The sequence below is a fragment of the Cydia fagiglandana genome, chromosome 22 (assembly GCF_963556715.1).
Source record: "Cydia fagiglandana chromosome 22, ilCydFagi1.1, whole genome shotgun sequence".
Lineage (NCBI taxonomy): Eukaryota > Metazoa > Arthropoda > Insecta > Lepidoptera > Tortricidae > Cydia > Cydia fagiglandana.
In genome coordinates this window covers 12,490,714-12,517,925 of record NC_085953.1, presented here as the reverse complement: position 1 = coordinate 12,517,925, position 27,212 = coordinate 12,490,714, and the positions used below count along the sequence as shown (strand labels likewise).

General features: G+C 38.7%; 3 protein-coding genes across 3 annotated transcripts in view; all 3 read left to right on the top strand.

Moving 5' to 3' along the window:
• Window positions 1-1,978, top strand: part of LOC134675461 (fibrillin-1-like) — a 55,928-nt gene extending 53,950 nt beyond the window's left edge. Inside the window, exons 26-28 of the mRNA XM_063533730.1 lie at window positions 433-553; window positions 1,021-1,142; window positions 1,711-1,978. Of these exons, the coding sequence (XP_063389800.1) occupies window positions 433-553; window positions 1,021-1,142; window positions 1,711-1,873 (406 nt within the window). The 3' untranslated portion in view covers window positions 1,874-1,978. The remainder of the gene's footprint in view (window positions 1-432; window positions 554-1,020; window positions 1,143-1,710) is intronic.
• The window catches only part of LOC134675421 (sodium- and chloride-dependent GABA transporter 1), a 341,033-nt gene that overhangs the window by 90,223 nt on the left and 223,598 nt on the right, over window positions 1-27,212 (top strand). The window lies entirely within an intron of this gene.
• On the top strand, window positions 6,557-21,072 carry LOC134675642 (proton-coupled amino acid transporter-like protein pathetic). The gene is made up of 11 exons (XM_063533971.1): window positions 6,557-6,581; window positions 7,640-7,751; window positions 8,852-8,996; window positions 9,911-10,041; window positions 11,105-11,224; window positions 12,342-12,469; window positions 13,461-13,658; window positions 15,183-15,288; window positions 16,396-16,612; window positions 19,817-19,895; window positions 20,921-21,072. Exons 1-11 carry the CDS (start codon window positions 6,557-6,559, stop codon window positions 21,070-21,072), a joined length of 1,413 nt encoding a protein of 470 aa, XP_063390041.1.

Sequence of the window (27,212 nt, the reverse complement as noted above, 5' to 3'; positions counted from 1 at the left end):
AAGTGCCCTTGCGGTAGTAAAGTTATTGCTGAATAAATGTTGATGTTTGATTCAATAATATTGTTGCTATCTGTAAGTAACTGGAGAAGTGCCTGAAATAATCCGAAAGTCAAATGTTGGGGGACAACGCTAATAGTCGTTTTTTTAGTACTTAGCCTATATTGTCTCCCACTGCTGGGCAAAGGCCTCCCCTGTCTTTCACCACTCGTCACGGCTTTGTGCATGCTCCCGCCAGTCACCGCAGAATGAGTCCAGGTCGTTTCGCCATCTCATTGATCTGCCTCTGCCTCGGGTGATCTGTGGTGCCCATTCGGTCGCTATTCTGGCGCACCTGTCCGATAAGACCGCCAGATAAGTCCCACTCAATTCCACTTGAGCTTGGCGGCCTTAACACCCACATCTGCGATTCATGCCAACTGTTTTTGTTTTCAGCCGCTGCACGAAGATCGAGAAGGTCTGTGCCCCTACAGACTGGGAGTGCGCGCACCAGCCCACCACATACTCCTTCAACTTCATCACCTTCGTCTCCAAGTTGTACATTCCTGATAACAAGGCAAGTTACTACATTAAATGATTCTGATTATACGATAGAGAGCTCTTGCATTTGATTTCAACAAAGATTTTGAGAAATTCTTTTCTATGTTACATTGTGTAAATCCGATATCGGCAATAAATTAAATTACATACAAAATTTATCCGTTTAACCATTAATTAAGATTTTTTTAACTTTCACTTAATTATGATCCCGTAATTATTATTTTTAGGGTTCCGTACCTCAAAAAGAAAATAAATAGATTCCTTATAGGATGACTCGTGCGTCTGTCTGTCCGACCCCCCCCCCCCCCCCTCTTTTATCGCCGAAACTACTGGGTCTAAAATCGGAACGCGAGTCCGACTCGCACCTGACCGGTTTTTTAATTTACCGAGTAGCACTGTACTACAAATACGTTATGATATCATTAACCTTGAGGTTTTATTTACTTACTTTTTATCCCCATTTTAATTATTATTTGGAAACAGGTGGATCTATTCACAATGAAAGGTCCGGCGTGGAAAGACGTCAGAGAAAACTTCGAGCTTCGACTCAAGGACGTCAACGCGCCACCTACCGTCAAAGACAAGGCAGACATCAACGCTTTTCTGTAAGCATTTTTTTTGCTAGCCTATAAGGTGTCCTAGTGCTAGGCAAAGGTCCCCTTATCTTCCACGACTCCCGACATACTTAGCGCCTGCTCTGGCCAGTTACTGAGGAAGGTGTCTAGGTCGTCCCGCCCTCTCCGTCTGGGCCTGCCGCGTACCGGTCTTCTGGCATCCACTTGGTAGCTACACTAGCCCAAAAAATATTTAAATTTTTTTGAAGCATGGCCTTGCTTACACCGTCTTTTCACATTGAAATTATTGGTACGAATACATTTACGACCGGTCTGGCCTAGTGGGTAGTGACCCTGCCTATGAAGCCGATGGTCCCGGGTTCGAATCCTGGTAAGGGCATTTATTTGTATGATGATACAGATATTTGTTCCTGAGTCATGGTTGTTTTCTATGTATTTAAGTACTTATATATTACATATATCGTTGTCTAAGTACCCACAACACAAGCCTTCTTGAGCATACCGTGGGACTTAGTCAATTTGTGTAAAAATGTCCTATAATATTTATTTATTTATTTAATACATAAAAATCTAATTTCCTTTCCTTTTTTGATTTCAGTTTGACGAAAACCGGACACCAGGGTATGGTGTCGCTCGTCCGGCCGCTGCAAGGCCCGCAGAGCATCGAACTCGAGCTATCCATGGAACTATACAGTGGCGACATCTTTGGGGGTATCGCTGTCGCAAAACTGTTCATCTTCGTGTCCGAACACGAATTCTAGTCCGGGATGTCACTTTAAATTTACCCCTATAGAAATTCCGACCAAAAACTTTTTTAGAATGAGTTAAAGTTACTTACGCGTCTTTACTGTGGACATCATAAAATAAATGAACTTTGATGCTTAATTTGATTTAAATAACTTTCCTCCTCTTTTTGCATTTTTTCCATAATTTTTGCGACAACCGAGCGGTGAGGGGGTATAAACTCACTTTCTCGACAATTTATTGTGATTTATAAAATTAAAACCTAATTTTCTCATAAATAGGCCTTAAGCCTCCTCCAGACTATGCGCGTGAATCGCGGGCGAAGCCGCGAACGCGAGTGTGGAGTCGATTTCGCTGTCTGCGAAAATCGACTCCACACTCGCGTTCGCGGCTTCGCCTGCGATTCACGCGCATAGTCTGGAGGGGGCTTTACACTTTCAAACCTTTTGGGTACTTCTTAAAATTTGTAAAATAAAAGCATTAAAAGTGGTACCCAAATCACCTTTTGATAATGTCCACAGGAACGGTTTTCCTGAACGTAATTTATTTGCCAGCCAAAAACCGAACATAAAGTTAATATGCGGGACACTCGGAGTAATTAACAATGGAGCCGCCATTAACAGGCGTTCCCCTCTGTCGAAAATAGGCGGCCAATGGTCAACCACATGTCAACCATATGTATGGACTGACGTTTATCTGACATGACGTACCTATACATTTGATGTGCCCCTCCCCCGCAAAAAACGGCAGATTATTTTGTACCGAAAATTTTAGACATGGCGTCTCCAGCGGGACACGATGGGTTAAGAAATAAGTATATGTCAAAAATATTTTTTTGATTTAATAATACGGTTTGATTGCGTAACTGTAGGTACTCGTACGCCCGAAAACGACCAGTGCCCGTACCATGAGTACCATGACTCACTGATAGTGTCAACACTGACATATACGCCAACGTCTACGTAATTTACTTTCTATGCATCTCGCTCGCACTAATAAGTCAGTACGAGCGAGATGCATAGGAAGTAAGTTACATTCATTATGTCAGTGCCAAACTGGGGGTAGCGGTAGACACACTGGGAACTCTTAACATTTTCTAAATATGATGGCCCCTGTTTCACCAACGTGACAGGTGCGACAAATTGTAAAATCACTGTTGCTGACGTCACAGGCATCCATGGGCTACGGTTACCGCTTACCATCGGGCGGGCCATATTCCTGTTTGCCACCATCATTGTATTATTAAAAAAAACTTTATGATATCGGAAAAAAACAGATATTTCTCTTGCTAAGTTTATGACAACTGTCACAAGAAACACTACAATTGTCACGAAATTCGGACATATAACTCATTACCTGTCAAGAATTACCTACAATTCTTCTAAATCTTTGACAATTGTCAGAAACTTCGCAGGAGAAATATCTGTTTTTTTCCCATATAATAAAGTTTTTTTAAATAATACAATGATGGTGGCAAACAGGAATACGGCCCGCCCGATGGTAAGTGGTAATCGTAGCCCATGGATGCCTGTGACGTCAGCGACAGTGATTTTACAATTCGCCGCACCTGTCACCGATGTGAAATTGGGGCCAGGGTGATCTAATGAGCTGCTCTTGGTGATCGTAATCTGTTGATGTTGATTCAGATTATATGTATGAAAAAAAGTCTAAAAGTTATCTATACTAACAGTACTTGTAAAAAATGAAATTCATTTCTTTGTATTTCATTTAGGTACAGTCAGCAGCAGAACCTGCTAAGCGGGCGAGGTGTTCGAAATTACCTTAACACGCTCTTATAATCTTAACAATATAATAAAATCGCGTAAAGATCATTTTGAACACTAGGCCCGCTTAGCAACTTCTGCTGCTGACTGTACCTAATTTACTTACGTAAAAGACATCTTTGTTTTGTCTGAATGAATATTTTTTGCTTGTTTATGGAAAATGTTTCACTTAGTTCTAAGCAATATGTTTTTTTAAGTGAAAGTATACGAATACTTTATTATATTTAGTAAGGAGGTTAATAAATATTTTTCAATTACACATTTGTTTTATTTACTAAAGAGTTAGTATAGTCAGACCAAGAAAAGTCTGCAGCGATTTTGATAGCCCACGCAGTGCAAGTGTCATTTTAAAAGTCAAACTTCTATAAAATTATGACGTATAAATAACACTTGCACTGCGTGGGCTATCAAATCCGCTGCAGACTGCTTGGTGCGACATTATAAGGTGTAATGTAAGAGACACTGACGACTCTGCACAGCGACGCCATTTTCCAAAGCGCTGATTAAACGCTGACGCTCAAAAGACGCTAGTGGGGTCTCTAATAGTTAGCTATAGATAATCTAGTCGCAGCCACAGAGGAGTACCATCGCAGCTACACTCCAGCTACAGCTGAACCCCACTATAAAGATAAAAAAAAGATAAAAGATTTTTTATTCGTGACGATCACATAACATGTACGAACATGTGACAACAACAGCAAGAACAGAAGAGAACAATAAGTGTGCATCACGAAATGGACCCAACTCAGCATAATGCTAGCTATAAAGCCAGCGCTGGTCTTCCGTAGGGGTTATGTTTTCGGTCTTCGTGGGGCCTCGAAGCTCATTTGTCAGGCTTACGGGCTTCACCTTTTTTAAACATAAGTTTGTACCCAATTTAATATTTTATGCTTTACTAATGTGATAAGATTTATTCCACGGACTTCCACTTGCTACGATCCTGACATACCTCTTTCGCTTCCTTCACTTTCATAACATTCCTCATACACGCTCGGCGGGTGCTCTTGACCAGGCCTTTCTTCAGGATTTCCCCGATCTGATCAGAGGAAGTCCGCCGAGCTCTACCCCTTCCAACTCCCACTTCCACTTCTCCTTTATACACTCTCTTTGAAAACGTCCTGTTTTCAAAAAGTCCCTCCGTAAATATTCTACCTCTTTAAAATAAGATCAACATCAAGAAAAATAAGTCGTTCTGACAGACTTTTACTTTGAAAAACGAATATCATTTGAAATTTGTCATCTTGAAATATATTTTGAAAATGATTTTGATCACATTTTGCAAGTTTTATTGACTGTTTATGAATAAAATATGGTATAGTGTCGGCATTTTAGGGAGAAAGTAAATTAAAAATGGTAAGTAATATTGAAATAGTTTAATGTAAACAGAATGGTTAAAAGTAAACTAACTAGTAGGTGAGTGTGAGTGATACTGAAATTAATGTCATATACTAGGACAAAGTGACCTCCAGTGCCCCAGGCTGGAATCGAATCAGTGTCCTCTGCTATCGCGGCAAGTGCCTGTGCCATTCGGCCACCGGGCCACAGCGGCATAGGTCGAATTTTTCCAAGTATATGCACTTACACTTGAGTGATATCAGGTGTGTAGCACCCAACTGGTGAAAGTGAAAGTTTTTATTCTTCAATCTAGGCATTACACTTATGAATGTCAGAAACTACCACCGGTTTTAATTTAACCCTACATCATCGTCCCATGAAGTTGTCGACGCAAGGAACTTAATAATAAGAAGAAGTTCTTTCTTGATTTGGCCATAGCGTAATATAAGTAAAGAAAGTGTGGTAACTATCAGTACCGCTACTTGACAAGATGGCACATATTGGTACAAGTGTCGCTACTGACGGAAAATGTACCTAGGTACTACTAAAACAATTTACAACTAATATTAGAAGCAGAAGGAGTTGTTTATAGAGTTTTGAGTAATCCGGTTATAATATTAGCTTAAAAACACAACTTTACTTTAAGTTAAAACTTTATTTTAAGTTAAATTTAGTTAGTTTGTAGTTAGTTTTTTCGATGTAAGTGTATGGACCAAGGTCTGAAATAAATGATTTTTTTTTTTTTTTTTTAAACTGTTGGGTTGAGTTTTTGTTAGCCGTGACATCTATTGTCGACTAGCAGTACTGATACATTCCGCTACTTGACGCTAGATGTCGTTGTCGACTATGAAATAACGCGCATTTTGGCAAGAAAACTGATGTATGGAGTTATACTCTTTCTTTACTTATATTGCTCTATGATTTGGCTGCTAAGAACATAGAATGATAGCATAAGGACCCTTCTCTGTGGAAAGCCACATGTGTATGTACGCTAATTTTCTTCCCATTATTCTTCAGGTAGGACAAGGAGGTGGATCATGGTTGTTTCGTAAGTATTTATTTTTTATGCTCATAAATCGCCAACCACATCGACTTTTAGAAAATAGAATAGAATAGAAAATATTTATTTGGCGTAAAAAAAAACCGGGCAAGTGCGAGTCGGACTCGCGCACGAAGGCGCACGCGCACGCGCATACCACAATGCAAAAAAAATGAAAAAAAAAAAACGGTCACCCATCCACTACCGACCACTACCACCACCACTACTAACCACTCCCGACGTTGCTTAACTTTGATCAAAAATCACGTTTGTTGTATGGGAGCCCCATTTAAATCTTTATTTTATTCTGTTTTTAGTATTTGTTGTTATAGCGGCAACAGGAATACATCATCTGTGAAAATTTCAACTGTCTAGCTATCACGGTTCGTGAGATACAGCCTGGTGACAGACGGACGGACGGACGGACGGACAGCGAAGTCTTAGTAATAGGGTCCCGTTTTACCCTTTGGGTACGGAACCCTAAAAACATACATTTGGTAGGTACAACATAAAGATTAATAAAGAATCATACACCAAATAGGATGCCGCTCAGCATATGCAGTGTCTGTAAGACACTGCGCTGGTTTTCAGGGCATTCTGCTTTTATTTAACTTGCAATGATTATAGAGGTATGTTTGTTCGGATCCAATTTTGCTAGCTATAGTCTGTATCTTTAGCTATTTAAATAAAAGTATACAAATAATTTGTATATTTTCAGGTAGTTATAACATTTATCCGTTAACCAACCAAGTACAAAACCGCCTGGATCTGTCACTGAACGACCTGACTTTAACCTACATTATTTGATCGTGTAATGGTTTCATCTACCCTCAACTGGCTTAAGGAGCCATTTGGGGGTAGATTTTGTTTACTTTTATTTAAATAAGTACTTAAAAATACAGACAATAAATTAGATCCACTTTTCATTATTCAATCAAGCTGAAACTTCACATAAGTATGTGAAGTGGACGCCGACACTAACAAACCCAAGCACCCAACATACATAAGTTATGTATGTTGGGTGCTTGGGTTTGTTAGTGTCGGCGGCCGATCGTAAGATCAGGCATATCGTGAAATTCCTAGGCATAACTTAAAACTTGAAATTTTTAAGTTTCCCGAGTCGACGGAGGAGCCCCGCTGCGCGGGGCTCCTATTTCTGGGCATTTTGCCCTTCGGGCATCTGAAGCAACCTAACAGACCTATCCTACCTATTTATTGGTTTAATGTAACTATGGTCAAAACATTACACAGGAACATTACGATCGGCCTCCGACATTAGTATTGTCTAGATGAGTATTAGTTGCCTGTTGAAAGTAAAGTACAGTCAGCGATAAAAGCTTGTACCATCGGCCATACTGTTAACTGTACATCGGTGGACCTTTTTTAATAAGGTCCACCGATGTTACAGTTAGGGGAGTTGCGGTTTTTATCAAAAATGATTTTTACAGTACATATGGTCCTATTTTCCCGAACTAGTGCGTAAAACAGCACTTTTCGTGAGCATGTCAACAGTTTAAAGGGCCATATCAGCCTGTACTGTAAAACGTTGTACGATACACGTGCGAATAGGTAATTCGTAAATAACTATTTTGACAAAAACATTTATTATTGTACTATTATTTCAGGGAGCGATGAACGGTACGCGGGGAACAAGAGCCGTTTTAAAATCATGTCTCGGTCATTAGCCGAAGAAGATTCTTTCGATGTGAGCAAATTGAGGAAAGGAGTACGAAGCGGGTATGTATCATCTTAACCCTTTCACCGCCATTGACTTGATATGAAGTCCGTACATTTCGTGCCCCACACGCCACGACTTGATATCCAGTCGCAGTTTTGGTCAGGTTTAGGGTACGAGCAATTTTTGACATGGCGCTGATGACACTTTATTACTTCATTGACGTGGCGGCGAAAAGGTTAAGGACGTCCCATGGGCGTCTATCTCTGTATCTGTAGGTACTTAAATAAAAGTAAACAAATAATTTATACATTTTCGGGTAGTTATAACATTCATTTGTTAACCAACTAAATACAAAACCACCTTGATCTGTCATTAACATTTTTTGATATTGTTATACATTTTCATTTTTTGTTTTAATCGTGTGTCGATAGATGGCAGTCAATTTACTGTGACTACAAGATTTACTATGGCAGTAACCCTCTATACTATCTATTCTCTTTGATAGTAATAATATCTCAATGGATAAAGCAGATAAAACAACGCAATTAACTTAATCAGGCTTGTTTTTGTCGAAATTGACTGTTGAAAGATAAGTACAGTCAGCGATAATAAAAGCTTGAATCAGAAAAGACAATTTTGACAAAAAACGTTACCTATTTTACAGGTTATATTGATTTAAACTAACACGATTTTCAATCATAATTTTATAACTAACACGGAACTATCGCGGAAAACTTACGTTTATTTCTGGCCTGACGTTTCGAACGTGACGTTACGTTCGTGGTCACAGGCAGACTGGCGAAGAATTCAAAACATTTACGCGATTACAGGCGTATCCGGATTAGTCAATTTTTCGCCAGTCAGATTCAATTGCCCGATCGAATCAGGAGGTGCGGACGCAAATACCAATTTGGCTCGTCAAATTCAACCGCCGATAATGACCGATAAAATGAGGTGCGGACGCAAGAATACCATTTTGTGTGGCCAGTATTTTTGTTTTGGGGCATTTTTTCAATCTAGAGGGCTCTAATATCACTATAAATCTAAAATTGACACCGCAGATTGACGCATCATCTCTGATCTTATCATCTAATCTCTGATCAAATGGACCGATTTGATTAGGCCTAAGTCCGTGATAGTTATAAAATTATTTTTACAGGGTTTTATTTTCTATAATGAACCTGGCTAAAGGCGCGCTCGGCGGAGGCGTGCTTGCCGGTCACGTGGCGTACATGACGGCCGGCTACTTACCCGCACTCATCCTCAATATGATCTACGGGGTCTACATGTGCTTCAACTTTTATGTGAGCTATTTGTGACGTTCCACGGCAAAAAGTACCTTATGGTGGCTGGCGCTTACGTCGTATAGCACCGCAATAATATTGGAGCGGCGTTAACCTTTTCGCCGCCATTGACTTGATATAAAGTCAGTACATATCGTGCCCCACACGCCACGACTTCATATCAAGTCGTGGTTTTGATCAGGTTTGTATACGTGCAATTTTTGACGTGGCGTTTATGACACTTTATTACTTCATTGACGTGGCGGCGAAAAGGTTAATAATAGCGTAAGCGCCAACCGCCAGTCTGCCACAAGGCACTTTTACCCGTGGGTATAGTCATACCGTAAAAAGTCTGCAGCGATTTTGATAGCCCACGCAGTGCAAGTGTCATTTTAAACGTCAAACTTCTATCAATTTATGACGTACAGATAACGCGCTGCGTGGGCTATCAAATCCGCTGTAGACTTTTATTGGTGCGACTATAAAGGTAAGAGATCGGTAATAAATAGTACCAGATGTGCTAGACGGGATTAATTGCCAAGCGGACCCCAGGCCCAATGAACCGTGGAAAAAGCCGGGACAACGCGAGGAAGATATACAGATGTAGTGCATAATTGTTTTCCATTGTGTTTTCTCGAAAACTTTCGTATTTGTCATGCTACTTCAGTTAACCTCAGTACTTTTTGTACCAAGACTGACTAGCAAGACACGATCGTACGTTTCCGTGAAAATACGATGTATAATAATTATGTAGCGCATACGAGCCCCGATGCATATGTTTTCGTCTAGTCAGACCATTTATTCACGTTCTCGCGTTTGTACAAAAATAATACATTAGTTTAAAAATCACTGATATTTCATGGTTATACTAATGTACTTTAATTTTATATGGTATATACCATATAAAATTAAAGTACATGAAATATATATTTCAGATTTTAGTGTTGTCCGCACAAAGGCTGTGTCGCCGATGCCACGTGCCTTCTATGACGTATCCAGATGTCGGCGAGGCTGCGTTCGCTCTGTACCCCAATCCCAAGGTTGCAAGATGGTCGACTTGCTACAGGTTAGTGTGAAAGAATTTTAGTTTTTTGCCTCTCTATACTTTGTATCTTTAGGTATTTAAATAAAAGTAAACAAAATCTACCCTCAAATGGCTTCATAAGCCAGTTGAGGGTACATGAAAACATTACACGATCAAATAATATGAGTAAAGTCAGGTCGTTCAGTGACTGACCCAGGCGGTTTTGTATTTGGTCGGTTAACCAATAAATGTTATAACTAGGTACCCGAAAATATAAAATTTGTTTGTTTACTTTTTGTTGAATACCTAAAGATACAGAGTATAGGTACCGCTCTTTTTATTGGACAGGTCAATTCGAACGTGCGCTGATATCAAATCGATTAATTTTTATTATTATGGAACCAATTGAGTAGATGAATCACCTGATGGTATGCTATTACCGTCGCCCATGGAAACCTGCAACACACAAGAGAACAAATGTCAGTGCGTTACCGGGCGGTCGGCGATGGCGCCATACCTTTGGCCTATACTCAAGTAGATGGCGTCATACCTTTGGCCTACACTCCAGTATATGGCGTTATACCTTTGGACTACACTCCAGTAGATGGCGTCATACCTTTGGCATATACTAGAGTAGAAGGCGTCATACCTTTGGCCTATACTCGAGTAGATGGCGTCATACCTTTGGCCTACACTCCAGTAGATGGCGTTATACCTTTGGCCTATACTCGAGTAGATGGCGACAGTTTTCTAAATTTAACAAATATCAGAGAAAGAACAGGAATCAAAGTCAAATGGCGTTCTAAAAGTTTTGGCAGTCAGGCGAAAGATGGCAGTAAATTTACTGTGGCTACTAAAATTACTTAGACAATCCGCCCCTACATCAAATTCACTCTGATCATATATTATCAAGTCGAGCGTGTGGCGCACGAAATGTACTGAAGGTCTACCGCGAACCGCGTTGGACGTGTTGCCTCCCTGTCACACTTACGTACGGCTTTACAAGTGCGACAGAGAGGCAACACATTGAACGTGGTCTACCGGCCCTTTGACTTTATATCAAGTCAATGGCGGCGGGAAGGTTAATAAAAACTTATTGTTGTAGAAAATGGATCGATGTCATAACATGTTTGAACCTGTTCGGGTCCTGTGCCGCGTACCAGCTGATGGTGGCTAAAACTATCAAACAATTGGCAGAAGACACCCAGGAGAGCATTATAGAGGGGCGGAATGGTTCGTTTTTTACAAGCTCTCTTTTAAGTATATTTCTACGGGTCAAATCTTGCAAGTTAAGCTTGACCAACTTTCCGATTTCCGATGAAGCTGAAAATTTGCATATATACCTACGTGTGTACTCGTAAGTCGGGTGACAATGCAATATTATGGCACCATGGAGCTGATCTGATGATAGAGACAGGAGATGGCCATAGAAACTCTGCGATAAAACAACGCAACCTAATTGTGTCTGGGGTTTTTAGAATTGTCTCTATAAGTATTAGTCCGTGGAAAGCAAAGTAAAAGTGGCGATAAAAGCTTGTACAGTCGCCATCAGATATATCGGAGCGGCCAGGGTGTTCACAAATATCGTGTGCGTATCATATAGAGTGCGTGTTCAGATATATTGTGAACACCTTGGCCGCTCCGATATATTTATTTAGTATCTATTTTATTTTAGATTAGGTAGTGTTATTTATTTTTAGATTTAGGTTTTAAGTTTTATAGTTGTTTAGTTTTAAAATTGATTATGCGTTAAACTTATATGGGGGCCATTTTATTTAAAGTTGCCCCCAATTTTTTTTAATTGGATTTTTTATGTTATTTCTACTCAGAATCACGAGCTCTTTCTATTCTAATAGGAGAAAAAAAGTGTCCCAAGGTTTTTTCCCCATTCCGTTACCATTTTTTAGACCTAAAAAAAAGACTGTTTGAAACCACGGGTGACCCTAGGGCTGGCTCATTCCTAGGCCAAAGAATAGGCATAGCTATTCAGCGTGGGAATGTAGCCAGCCTTATGGGCACACTTCCGCAGAGGACAGATCTGGGGGATCTAAGGTAGGTGGGTAAGTTTTAGTTTTAATTTATTTAGTCTATACTTAATTTTAATAATAGTTTGTATAAGTTTTGTTTATGTTCTAGCAATCTAACACCTTTTTTCATAGACTTTGTATGGCGGTTTCGGAATGGAAAGATAGAAAAATGTATGAAAATCTTGGGACACTTTTTTTCTCCTATTAGAATCAAAAGAGCTCATGATTCTGAGTAGAAACAATATAAAAAATCCCAATTTTAAATAAAATGGTCCATGGTTAATGTTTATAATGATATACTTACCTATCCTTATTGTTGTTTCCAGGGTTACCAAATTTGCGAGCTTATATTGCTTTTATGATCGTTCCATTTATCATCATCTGTCTGATTACTGAAATTAAATACTTGGCGCCATTTTCGATTGTTGCAAATGTTGTAATAGGTTAGTAAAAAATAAATTTTACTTTTGTATTTATTGCCTAAATACGACAACGTAAAGTGGGGTAGCTTCTAAGCCGGGGCAGAGCCACCATACACTAGCGTCTTTCGAGCGTCGGTGTCTAATCAGGCCGCGTAGCCGAGATGCCAATCGCTAACGCTCCGTAGCGATCGAAACGCAACTGTCACTGTCACCCTCATGGGGAAGAGTGATAGAGATACATAATGCTTTTCGCTGTCGAAGCGATAGCGATTGTAACCTTGGCTAGGCGGCCAGCGCTATGGAAAATGGCGTCGCTGCGCAGTTGCATCGACGTTGCGTCGAGCAGCAGCCATAGAGTTGACTATGACTAGACGCCGACGCTCGAGAGACGCTAGTGTGGATTGGCCCTTAAGTAATCCAGATACCTTAGTAAGCGTTGCAATATATTTGCCAATTTTCAAAATTGTCTCGCTTTCGAAGTTACATAAGTAATTATTATTCTCGCAAGACCAAACTTTGTACACCGTAACTGGTGAATTTCCAATAGGACTTGAAACAGCCGTTTAAGAAGTGTAACGCTCTTATGGTAGATGTCGCTAGGGTCCCTAGACCTATCGGACCTATGGGGACGATTATGTCGTGGAAAGATTCGCTGGCTATGGATGAGGTCCTGGGGGCCGATTTTTGAAATTGGACCACTCGATTTCGTGTATTTCGTTAAATAATATCTCCACTGCTAGGCGTTTAAATTCACTAATAGAATTGAAATCGAGTGGTCAATACCACTAGATTCCAAATTTCGATCGCTCGTGTTTCAAAAATTAGCATTTCGCCGTTTTCCACCGATTTTCGAGTGACGAAATCGAGTGATCGAAATTCAAAAATCGGTCCCCTGGTCGCGTAGTTGGCAGAGCGCTGGACTATCGATCCAGAGTCCGTAAGTTCAAGTCTGATCCAGGGCAGTATTTTTCCAATTTTAAATTTATTCTAAGCTTAAAATTGAAATTTTCAGCGGTAGCCATTATCATGACCATCAACTACGCAGTAAAAAACAACCCGGGCTTCGAGAATATGGTGGTGGCGAATAGCTTCATGGACATTATCAAATACACCGGCATGGCAGTTTTCAGTATGTCGTGCGCGGGAGTCGTTATACCGGTGGAGAACAACATGAAAGATCCCAAGAAGTTTCCTCTTGTGTTAGGTATCGGTAAGTATTACCGGAATTGTTTAACACAAATATTGAAAGTCATAATGCAATGATTTTTCTTCTTAGACTAGGTCAGTTATAATAAAGTTTTTATGCGTTTTTGTATAGTAAAATACAAAAACGCATAAAAACAATAAAACATACGTATCACATTATAAATTTATAACAACTCCACGTGTTACAGCACGTGTTACAGCACGTGTTTTGTACAACGTTTTAAGAGGCCCACTGATTAACAGTCCGCCGGACGGTATCAGCCTGTCAGTTGTGCGGAACTGTCAAAATTTTGTTCTGACAGGCCGATACCGTCCGGCGGGCTGTCAATCAGTAGGCCCCTTTACAGTACATAATATGGCCCTTAAAAATTTTGACATAAGCACGTACCTATAGTGCTAGTTACCGCACTAGGTCGGTAAAGTAGCACCATATTATGTAGGTTACTGTAAAACGTTTTTTAATACAGTTGCTCAAAAAGTGCTACTTTACGTAGCTGTTTAGCGTGCGGAAAGTTGGTTATCTCGAACTAGTGCTTTTTACTTTTCAAATTTTTTTAAATTTATACTTGTTCCAATTCACGACTACTTATTGATGAGTGTTAATATTAGTTTCCTTTAAACGTCGTAATCAGCATAAAAACCTACCGTTAATGTAAGAATACGAAAAATATTACATATTTCATATTTAATTACTTACCTCTTCATTATTATAACACGTTTGTTTTTTAATATTCAATATTGAAAATTCCGTTCTTAATAAGTTGACTGAATGGAACGGAATAGCTGCCAAACGCCCATAGATATAATATACTTAAAGACGACGTCTAACCGAGCTGTCACTGTTACCACTTTTGTTTAGTGTACGATTAACAATGTTTTTCTTATTTTTTCGCAACTGTATTAAAAAACGTCGTTCGATACACGTGCGGAAATGTCATTCTTCACTCGTCCCGATTCTTGCCATTCGCCTGCGGCTCGTGGCAAGATATCTCGGTACTCGTGAAGTAATGACATACCTTCCGCACTAGCATCGAAATGTACTATTATAGTACATATGGTCCTTTGAATTTTCGATGTAGCTACGTAATGTGCTTATTACAGCGTTTCCTTCTTCCTTCTTCCTGGCGTTATCCCGGCATTTTGCCACGGCTCATGGGAGCCTGGGGTCCGCTTGACAACTAATCCCATGATTTGACGTAGGCCCTAGTTTTTACGAAAGCGACTGCCATCTGACCTTCCAACCCAGAGGGGAAACTAGGCCTTATTGGGATTAGTCCGGTTTCCTCACGATGTTTTCCTTCACCGAAAAGCGACTGGCAAATATCGTACATAAGTTCCGAAAAACTCATTGGTACGAGCCGGGGTTTGAACCCGCGACCTCCGGATTGAAAGTCGCACGCTCTTACCGCTAGGCCACCAGCGCTTGCCTGCTTGTGCTTGCAATGTGCTTATTACAGCGTAGTATGTCATAATGGAGCACCATATATGTACTGTAAATGAAAAATGACACAAAATGATTATTTTGCAGGCTACATTTTTATCATTGGCTCTGTGTTCTCGGCTTCATTTTTCGGATATGTTGCGTTTTTGGACAAGTGTGAGTCGCCGATAACGATGAATTTCCCTTTGAAAGTGTAAGTACCTTATATTAAATGAAATATAAAAGTTAAAAGGCATACTTTATACAGTCGTCTCTCCTATAAATAATTAAATGTCATGCGTTAATCACAAGCTATATTATAAATAATGGGTAAACAGAAAACTGTGTTACGTCTTTCCTGTAGACATACACAAGAGTTAAGGGCTATAAAGGTTAATTTTCTTATTTAACCCTTATCCAAGTGAAAAGGTCCTCCTTTTATTAACAGAACTATGATAAAAACATTACTTACATTTAGAAAACTAGTGTGTTCGCGCGAACTGTAAATTTTTCTCTCCTGTGGGCAATAGTTAACAGCTTGTGGGCATGTAAGTAATGATTTTATCATAGTTCTCTAAATAAAAGGAGGACCTTTTTACGTGAATAAGGGTTACATAAGAAAATTAACATTTATAGCCCTTAACTCTTGTGTATGTCTACAGGAAAGACGTAACAGAGTTTTCTGTTTGACCCTAATTAGAGTTAGTTACTTGAATGCTTAGAGCATATAGTAACTGGAAATGCCTTGACTGTCATTTTCTGTACGAAACAGCCTGTCTTTTCGAGCTTACTGTGGGGCTTAAGGGGCCCACTGATTAACAGTCCGCCGGACGGTATCGGCCTGTCAGTTAGAACAACATTTTGAAAGTTCCGAACAACTGACAGTCCGGCGGACTGTTAATCAGTGGGCCCCTTAAGTCTATCTGTATAAGAATCTTCTTCTTCCTCCCGTTATCTCGACATTTTGCCACGCCTCATAGCCTGGTGTCCGCTTGACAACTAATCCCATGATTTTACGAGGCACTAGTTTTTGCGAAAGCGACTGCCATTTGACTTTCCAACCCAGAGGAGATTATTGGGATTAGTCCGGTTTCCTCACGATGTTTCTACCACAGAAAAGCAACTGGTAAATATTAAATGATATTTCGTACATAAGTTCCAAAACACTCATTGGTTGATACCAGCCGGGGTTTGAACCCGCGACCTCCGGATTGAAAGTCGCGCGCTCTTACCGCTAGCCACAAGCGCCTTTTCACCAATCTGTGTAAGAATCAAAAAACACAAACTGAAATTTAAATCTAGATTTTTTTATTTTTTACAGGGGTCCAAAAGTCCTTAAAGGTTTCATAGCCGTCATGATTTACGTGACCCACGCGGTCAATTTCTTCATGCCGTTCAACTGTGTGTACTACTACCTGAAGCCTAAGTTTAAGCCAGAGAATCAGTTCAAAATGGAGCTTCTGTTCAGGGCGATTATAGTGGTAGTTATCTCGTTGGTCGCCATTGCGTTTCCTAGTGTTGATGCCTTGATGGGATTTGTAAGTACGCAGAGCTTTGCCTAATATTCCCTATTCACTCATTCCGTATTTAGGGTCAAACAGAAAACTGTGTTACGTCTTTCCTGTAGACATACACAAGAGTTAAGGGCTATAAAGGTTAATTTTCTTATTTAACCCTTATCCACGTGAAAAGGTTCTCCTTTTATTTAGAGAACTATGATAAAACTATGAAACTTGTATGGTAGGATACCTGACCTTGAGGACAGTAAAAAAAAAAGTGGTCGGCCTCACCTTAGCCTGGCAGTTTTTGCAGTCCGACCAGATTTATTGGGTCACGTGAGAGCTACAATTTACCTCATCGAAAAATAGAATGAAACAAACGGATTATAATAGCTAAAATAAGCCTGTTGACGTATGTCTTGGTCGGCCTCACCTTAACCTGGCAGTTTTTGCAGTCCGACCAAATTTATAAAAAAAATCATCAAAAATTTTTATCGAAAAATCGTATGAAACTTGTATAGTACGACAGCTGCCTTTGAGGACAGTAAAAAAAAAGTGGTCGGTCAAATGCTGTGTTGGCAGGTTCCTGTGTCCGACCAATTTTGTGGTACCACGTAAGAGCTACAATTTACCTCATCGAAAAATAGAATGAAACAAACGGATTATATTAGCTAAAATAAGCCTGTTGACGTATGTCTTGGTCCGCCTCACCTTAACCGGGCAGTTTTTGCAGTCCGACCAAATTTATAAAAAAAATCATCAAAATATTTTTATCGAAAAATCGTATGAAACTTGTATAGTACGATAGCTGTCTTTGAGGACAGTAAAAAAAAGTTGTCGGCACAATCCTGTGTTGGCAGGTTCCTGTGTCCGACCAATTTTGTGGTACTACGTAAGAGCTACAATTTACCTCATCGAAAAATAGAATGAAACAAACGGATTATAATAGCTAAAATAAGCCTGTTGACGTATGTCTTGGTCGGCCTCACCTTAACCGGGCAGTTTTTGCAGTCCGACCAAATTTATAAAAAAATCATTTTTCGATAAAAAATGTTTGATGATTTTTTTATAAATTTGGTCGGACTGCAAAAACTGCCAGGTTAAGGTGAGGCCGACCAAGACATACGTCAACAGGCTTATTTTAGCTATTATAATCCGTTTGTTTCATTCTATTTTTCGATGAGGTAAATTGTAGCTCTTACGTAGTACCACAAAATTGGTCGGACACAGGAACCTGCCTACACAGGATTTGGCCGACCACTTTTTTTTAACTGTCCTCAAAGGCAGCTATCGTACTATAAAAAAATAAATAAATAAATTGATTTTATTTCAGGCAAGCACCCATATAAAAACACAAAAATTACCTATAAAATTTAAAATGTAAAATGACAAAAGTGTAAAAGAAAAAACAAGTTAAAAGTACAAAATCTGTTAAAACCAAAATTTAAAAATTACAATTTAAAATAAAATAAAATACAACTATTTCCGGTTCGCATCTTGATGCAGAGACAGCCAAAACCTACATATTGGACTGTTCAGATCCTCACTAATTATGGCAAGGATACAGTTCTCAGAGCTGCGCAGCCTACTCCAAAAGGACGCCACTCTGGACCGAATTACGGCAAAGAAATCGGGGACACGAGCCTCCGCAAACATACTCGACGCACTACACCACCTTGGCAACTTCATCAGGATTCTGAAGGCGTCGTTATATTGAACCCTTAAGGTGTTAATTGCTTTCCTGGTGAAGTTGGTCCAAAGTTGCCCCGTGTAAAAGCTTTGACAGTATGCTCTAAAGAGCGTCACTTTGACCTCGTCGGAGCATCCGCCAAACCTGCGCGCGAGCATGTTGCACCTCACTGATAAGGCTCTTCTCTCTCGCTCGATGTCTTTGTCGTCCTTCAGGTTTTCGGTTAGGATATGTCCGAGGTATTTAAACTGCTGCACCCTTCGAACAGGTACTCCGTTTAAAAATACGTCAAGTATCCTCTCCGGACCCTTTCCCGCCTTAAATACAAGGTATTCAGTTTTAGTACTGTTATACTTCATTCCGTGAGAAATCGCATATTTCTCACAGTAATGAAGCAACCTCCTGAGGCCCTCAGCCGAGGGGCTGAGGAGCACCATGTCATCCGCATAGCTTAAACTATTAACGCAGACGCCACCTATGTGACATCCGACTCTGGTGCTCCTCAGCCCCACAATCAGGTCATTCACGTAAAGGTTGAAAAGGTCCGGAGAGGTTATTCCCCCCTGGCGAACACCGCATTCTAACCTATACTCGTTAGAAGTCGCTTCGCCCCATTTTACATAGTTCGTTTGGTTCTCGTACCAGTATCTCAACAGATTGGTGACCTCTGTAGGAACTGTAGTGTTCCTAAGCTTACTCCACAGTAAGTTATAATTGACCAAGTCAAAAGCCTTACTAAGGTCGAGAAAACATGCGTACACTGATGTTTCTCGTGTAGTGTAGTAGTTGTTGTACTATACAAGTTTCATACGATTTTTAGATAAAAAAATTTTGATGATTTTTTTATAAATTTGGTCGGACTGCAAAAACTGCCAGGTTAAGGTGAGGCCGACCAAGACATACGTCAACAGGCTTATTTTAGCTATTATAATCCGTTTGTTACATTCTACTTTTCGATGAGGTAAATTGTAGGTAGCTCTCACGTGACCCAATAAATCTGGTCGGACTGCAAAAACTGCCAGGCTAAGGTGAGGCCGACCACTTTTTTTTTACTGTCCTCAAGGTCAGGTATCCTACCATACAAGTTTCATTCTATTTTTCGATGAGGTTTTTTTTGATGAATTTTTGTCCAACGTTTTTGCCATTTGTACAAAATCTGCCAGGTTAAGCCTAGGCCGACCAAGTGCGTTGGAAGCTACTAAATGTCAGGTACCTCTACAGGGTAGGTATATTCTATTTTTTGATGAGGTTTGTTTCATGCAGCCGGCCACCGGACTATGAAAATTGGCAGCTGTATGTAATAGTTCTGATGACAATACAATATATATATATATATGGTACTGTCGAACTGATCTGATGATGGAGGCAGGAGGCCATAGGAACTCTGTGATGAAACAACGCAACCTAATTGTGTTAGGGGTTTTTAGAATTGTCTCGATGAGTATTAGTTGTCTGTCGTAAGAAAAGTACAGTCAGCGATAAAAGCTTGTACCAAAAATGAAATTTTTGCCAAAAACTTTTTGTTATTTGAGTAAATAAAATCTTTTTTTCAGCTCGGCTGTTTCTGCCTCTCCAACATGGCTTTCATCTGTCCAAACACAATCTACGTATTGGTACACTACGACCGACCAGGTATAATACAGTGCAGTCGCCATCAGATATATCGATGCGACCACTGTGCTCACAAATATCTGAACGGTATCGTCTTGGGTCGTCCTATTCGTTTTTCGTCAAGTTCTTAAATTAGTTCTATTTTGCTTTCGTCACGCATTCTACATTGAAAGCCACCGACGATTGTGACGAATGTAGAATGGGTGACGAAAGCAGAATAGGACTAATTTAAGAACTTGACGGTACTATCTGAACACGCCACTATTGTCAAGGCGCTATATAGTGCGTGTTCAGATATTATCTGATTCAATATTATTTTTGAGCACCTTGGCCGCTCCTATATATCTGATGGCTACTGTGCGATAGCTAGTTGGATGTAAAAAAAAGTACAGTCAGCAATAAAAGCATGTTTTGACATAAAAGTTTTGGCATCCATTATTTTATAAGTCCAACTTCCTATAAGTAATAATCCATTTTAAGTGATAAGTTTAGCAATAACATTTACTTTTGATGTACAAATACATTCAAAAATTTAAAATACAAACCAAAAAACAAATTTTTATTGGCGTTATTGACCTAAACTATTTTTTTTAACTTCTTTTGACCTCAGAAATGCGTGGTTAAAATCTTTCCCATTCCTCGTGAGCACCTTTTATATCATTGGTGGTTATATCAGGCGTGGCTCACTCCGCGATTTCGTCGTTTTGCTACAGGTAGCTAAAAGTACCTAGGTACATCCGTTCCACACCAATTTTGGTGGCCAGCCATAAGCCGCGCGTGGCGCTGTCGTCACCTAGCGGCCATATGCTGCTGTCCTGATCGTAAAAGTGACAGTCCATTTCCAACAACAGCTGCAATACTGTTAATTTTACTACGGAAATTGACAATAACAGCGACGCGTTCAGTACCGGTAGTGCAGCTGCGGTCAGAAATGGAATGTTACCATAACAGACGCGTTTTGTTAGAGAGTGAGTCTTTTGTAGGTACCTGGTATATCTAGGTAGGTCCTATTATTTATTCTCTGGTTATATGTATATCTTTTCTAGGTAAGAACAAGAAGTGGATGATTTGGCGCGCCGTTCTCCTCTCGCTGTTCGGAGTATTCATCCTCTTCTGCGGCTCCTTCGTCAGCGGCAAGGACCTCGTGTTTGCGCTGTTTAAGAAGAAGGCAACCACCACGACAGAAGCTCCTGCATAGTTTAGCTTTTAGTTCATTTGATTTTTTATGTTATTTCTAGTTTTAACTACGAGATCTTTCGATCCTAATGCTATTAATAGTTAGTTTTTTAGCATTAGAAATAACGTAAACAATCTTGATGCGTCTTTTTATTGAATAACGTTTTAACAATAAGTTACGGCAAATATGTAATAATTATGAATCTAATCTTTCAAAAGTAATAGTTACTAATTTTTTGAAAAGCGTTTTTCAATTAAAAGACATGTTAAGATCGCTTACCTTCTTTCTAATGCTATAAAAAACGAACTACTTATAGGGATAGATAATATTAAGGTCAAAATTATTTTGGTTCTCTTGTTTTTGACCACTCTGTCACTCTATTATTGTCTTTTATCAAATAAATAAAAAAAGTTGAGTGGCTTTCTAGCTGTAAATTATAATTCTCTTTAAAAAAATGAATTTCACCCCGTACAAAAAGCCTCACTCCGTCACATTTTTTAGGGGACTAAAAACAAGACAACGTAAACAATTTTGACCCAACAGTGAATGTCCCGCGATACCCGGGTGAAGTGGCGAGTTGCCTTACTTCACTCAATGGAGTATTGTGCGACACCTGGCCGCGTAGCCAACATGCCAATCGCTTATGCTTTGTAGCAATCGAAACGGTATCGTCTTAGGTCGTCCCATTCGTTTTTCGTCAAGTTTAGGTATGTGTATTAGTGACGAAAGTAGAATAGGACTAATTTAAGAACTTGACGAAAAACGAATGGGACGACCCAAGACGATACCATCGAAACGCAACTGTCACTGTCGCACTGATATAAAAGAGCGATAGAGAAACACAAAGCGTTTCGTTGCCGAAGCGATAGCGATTGTCACCTTCGCTAGGCCGGCTGTACGGATATATTATTATCTCTATCGCTCTTTTATATCAGTGCGACAGTGACAATGGTCGTTCTTGTCTACGTGACAGCGTGATAAAAGGGTATCCGTCACTTTTCATCGCGCTAAATTAAAAAGTGACGGATATTTTGTCACGTGGATAAAGCCATCCATAATAGGCCTGCTGGGGCCGATTTCTCGAACGGTATTCGACTAATATTTTTAGTCCACAAACTGTCAACTCGTATAGGTTTCCATGACAATACAGTAATAATATTAGCCTAATATGGTTCGAGAAATGGGTTCCTGTCCTGAGATATGGGTCAATTTCACCAAACGAGCATTTTTGTCTAATTTCCATGGAATTTTGAAATACCAACATTACACAAAAAAAAATATGCTGAGAATTTGATAAATAATATAATAAATATTAATTTTCTTATGGGATAAAAATATTCATAAAACTATAAAAGTTATTTAAATTTAAAATTTTGGTCAGGGCACGGGAATTAGTGTGTCCATGGAAATTAGATTTTACTAGGACGGAAATTAGAACACGGCACGGGAATTGTTTTCTTAACTTATTTTGGTACTTAAAACTATTATTTATGTATATTTTAATCTACAATAATATACTGCAACCATACTGAAGTGGCATCGGACATATTTACCTTCTTTAATTTTAGTTTCGAACGACAAATCTACGAAAGTATGTTACACTAAAAACTACGTATTTGACTAATCCTTTCCTTTATTTTAATGGCAACTAATCTCTCTTTCTTAGTAAAATGTACATATTTCAAAACAATACTTTGAGTAGTTTCGTAAACATGTCCGCCTTTACATACAAAACTATTCATTAAAAAGTGTCATTATGTATTTGCATGTAGATAGGTACAAGGTGTATGATCTGGTATATGGTCTTATAGGAAATGATACTAAGAAATAAATAGGGGCACAGTGAGAAGAAGTTATTGTGTAAGTTAATCTGAAGAAATCGAATATGCTGCCTTCATTAATTAATAACCCAAAAAATTGTTTGAACACATATGAGGTAAGGTGGGCTAAGACTATCACCGGGGTAAGACTATCACTTGTATGGAATCCTCATACTGTTAGTCTTGCCCCGATCAAAATAAACTAAGTTAGTCTTACCCCGCCTTACTTTACACATAGGTATACGGGGTGTCCCTGCCCTGCGGGGAAATCTTCAAAGTGTAGGTTGGTTAAGTAATTTCTCAAAAATATCATAATCTTCCTAAAAAAAACTTGCTTACAAAATACCCCTTGGCACTGCCTAAAATAACTGACTTGGTTTCACATTACATCCCAAAACTTTTTTGTAGTAGAGTAGAAGAACTGCGTTGCGAGATTTGCATCTTTTTACATGAATTGAAATGATCCCATCTCTTTTTGTAGGCTGTCCTTCTTTTCGGGTAAACATACCCATACCATAGTGATACTATGTATATACATATCATAATACATCTTTATTCATACTCACATCGTCCATCGTAGTGTACCTTTACTTTCCCTACTAATTGTAAGAACTAAAAGGTAAAGTTGTTATCGCATATATTTCTATAGGATTACAAACTTAATTATGCAGTTATCTTTAGAACGTGACTAATATTGCAGTATTATTAGATTTTTATTGGCTTAAAAAGCTAAAACCTAATTACGTTTCAAATTTGAAACTTGTGGGTATGCTAGAAGTACCTTAAAATAATATTGATTGAGAGTGATTGTGCCAGTGACAAAACTAAGAGATTTTAAGTGTATTAATTCTTAGACTACATGCTCAAATTAAATGTTATTTAGATAGAATGTTATTGAGATTTGATGGTACGGCCGTGCCACTTTGTTTTGCTCGACTTGGCGGCGGCACTGCCGTGCCCCCAGATCCTTTGTCCTTCTTCAGGCCTCAAACTATCTCCATGCCAAATATGTATTATCAAGATGATATTGTTTCAGCGGCTTAAGCGTGACGAGATAACAGGCAGACAGACAGAGATACTGTCGCATTTATAATATAGTAAGAATAGGATATATTTAATTTTTCTTGTACCTATTAGAAAAGCTAATTTATAACAACTAATCTATTAAACGAGCAATTCTTGTATATATTTCGGGGATCTCGGAAACAGCTCTAACGATTTCGATGAAATTTGATCATATATGGGCGTTTTCTGGGATGAAAAATCGATCTAGCTAGGTGTCTCTGGGAAAACGCGCATTTTTGAGTTTTTAGGCAGGTATATGTTTTCCGAGCAAAGCTCGGTCTCCCAGATATTTAAACTTTATACGGCTTACGCTGTCAGCTGTCAAATTTGCAAAATAAAACCATTGCAAATTTGATTCATTTTGTTTCATGTAACCTTAGGTACAGGTATTATAATATGTAATAATTCCAAAAATAGTTTTATGTTTATATAATATTTTAATATTATAATATGATAAATGAATAAGGTAAGGTGGCGCAAGACTAACAGTACGAGGATTCCATACAAGTGATAGTCTTACCCCAGTGTCGTCTTACCCCACCTTACCTTACGTATTAAAATTGCCCGGGTTATTCGGGTCCACCCTGTAAGTATGTATAGTACTTATACTAAAAAACCGTTCATAGATTTTTGTGCATTTTCTGAGATTTCCTTAAATGTAAAATAGAAAGATATACGTCATATTATTATTACATATAATATATATTCAATGCCAATATATATTGGCATTGGCACATATATATATATATATATATATAATAATAATATGACGTAAACATTGCCAATTAACTTACAGTGCCCCCAATTAAAAATTTGTTGACAATAAATGTAATACTTTCTAATTCCCGTGCCACTTAATCAGCTGTTTTAGGTAAATATTCTATGGGAATTAGGGCACGGAAATTAGAATTCGTAATAAAAAAATTCGCCAAAAATTTAAATCGTGTTTAACCAAACTGTTATGTTATCGCTTACATAAAGATACATAAAGGGCTCCTAAATATGACAACTGTTTTAGAAAAGCTATGTGGGAAATAAAATTTATAAGGGGCATCGAAATTAGAAAAAAATTGTCGCCCACCCGGATTCCGAAATACTTATGCGATTTGCTCGAACACGCCGTGGCTTGACGTACATCCGCTTGCTTTGAGAATCAGCCGAATACTGCCAGTGCAGGTGAGGCGGGACACGAGGCGGTTCAGATACAGACGTCGGCTGTGAGAGCCCTTTGAGTTTTGCCGACGAAATTTTACTCGCGCGCTCGGACAAAATTTAAACTTCGATCACGAGTTATTTACCACAATGAAGTTAATAGTGTATGTGCTCAGTGATAGTAAATATCATCTAGTTTAAGTATTTGACACTAAATTAGTGATACTAATGTAGAATTTTTCGTAGGATTTTTCATTATGCTCAAAAGTAGATTCCGGACAGGGCACGGGAGTAGTAATTTGAGCCTTTAGGTATTTTTAAGTGTACTCTAAAAACCAATTAATCAGTAAATTCATATGGAACCCGGTGTGAAAGTGTGCCTTCTTTATGTAAAAAAAAAATGGTAAGTATTATTTGATGCCAACCCGCGATTTTCATCACGGACAGAAAAAAAATCGTGTTCAGAAATTGACCCATATGTGGTCGCCTAGTCAATCCCTGGCTTAAAGTGCCACCGCTGACTTGCACGAAACGTTGGCATAGGAGAAAAAAAAATGTTTTTTTTTACTACTGCCTAAAAATGGTCTGTATTTATTTTTGTTACAACTTTTAGAGGCTGTATAATGGCAAGAAAAATGAATTTCTGATACTTTATTTTCTTCTATAAAGATCGAAAGAGCTCATTATTATGATTAGAAATAACATAAAACTTCTCATTATAAAGTTGCGTGGACAACTAAACGAAACACCATCATACCATTACCATATGTAACATATGCACTTGTAATATTGTATTGTGTTTTATAAAATGTGGGTCTGCTGAGAAAGTCTTGACTATCGGCAAATTTTTAAAGTCATATTTGACGCAAAACCTTTTATAAATCAATCGGTCTTTAACCGGCTAATGAGTTTAACCGGTTAATTTATGTTCTCAAATACGTGAAGCCGAAATAAACCGGTTACTGAACGGACAACGAATATTGTTACTAATTCTCAACTAAGCGCCATTGTTTTGATATATTTTACTCGTACGATTTCTTTTTTATTGAAATTTTATTTTGTCATCGCTTTCTTGCTTTATTTGTGAATGTGTCCGTAAGTTTTGTAACTGTTTGATATTGAGTTTTGTAACGGTTTTTATGATAATTTTTATCAATAAAAAACTAAAAACAAGATTTAGTCGTGTTTAAATTTCACTCAACTATTTAAAAAAACAAGGTGGCAGCTATATTCTCAATTAGGATTGTTCATTTTTTTTCAAATGTTCTATTTCGAAAACCATTTCGAGATATAAGGTTTTTAAACAGTTTCCGACATTTGCTGCGATATAATAATTGAGGATTGAAGATATTTCAACAAATATCCTTATGACCTTAGTTTGACCTTCTCGTGGGCTGAATGTAAAGTCATTGCATAATAAAAGTTATCGAACCATAGTAAATAAATCCGTCACTCACGTATTGTCAAAGTTATCATTGTCATCGATTGTCATAACAAAATTTTTCAGTTAAACCGCTGCGCTTGTTTGTTACAATTTGATTTATAATTAATACCTAAACAGTAGATTTCATTGCTTAATAATATATCAAAAACCTTGTTCCTATGTGTGGGAATGATTCACAAAAATAATAGTTCGAATCCACGAAGACCTACGACGTGAAAGATGGTGCCGTGAATTAAACTTGGAATACCTACCTACTTCACGTGTTACACACAGTATTGCTGTGAGAATCACGTTGATGTAAGTATAAAATTAATATTAATTTACTACAATTAAGTATTTAAAAGCTCACTTTATTGGTAGGGTCGTGGTATCTATTTATTTTCTGTGGTAATGTAGCCAGAGTATCTAAAGGCAAACCGTTAAACAGAGATGGTGCCTACTAGAAAGAAGGAATATACAAGAATACATAGCCATACTCCAAATTCAGTGTGCTACTCTGCAGCGGCGCCACCATAATGAATACCAATGAATTATATGGTGAAATGATGTACCTAAAAGGTACATCATGTACATATAATGTGTATGACTGTACCTGTGATAGGAAACGAAATAATCGGCATTGAAAGTGGCGCCGCTGGGGAGCATACTCCCCAGCGGCGCCACACAGTACTCATAGATAG

Bases quoted from the DNA above. Each gene is read 5' to 3' on its own strand.
- LOC134675642 (XM_063533971.1), top strand. From the start codon at position 6,557: ATGCCGCTCAGCATATGCAGTGTCT. The intron at 7,752-8,851 runs GTATGTATCATC...TTATTTTTACAG, and splicing joins AGGAAAGGAGTACGAAGCGG to GGTTTTATTTTCTATAATGA. The intron at 8,997-9,910 runs GTGAGCTATTTG...TATATATTTCAG, and splicing joins ACATGTGCTTCAACTTTTAT to ATTTTAGTGTTGTCCGCACA.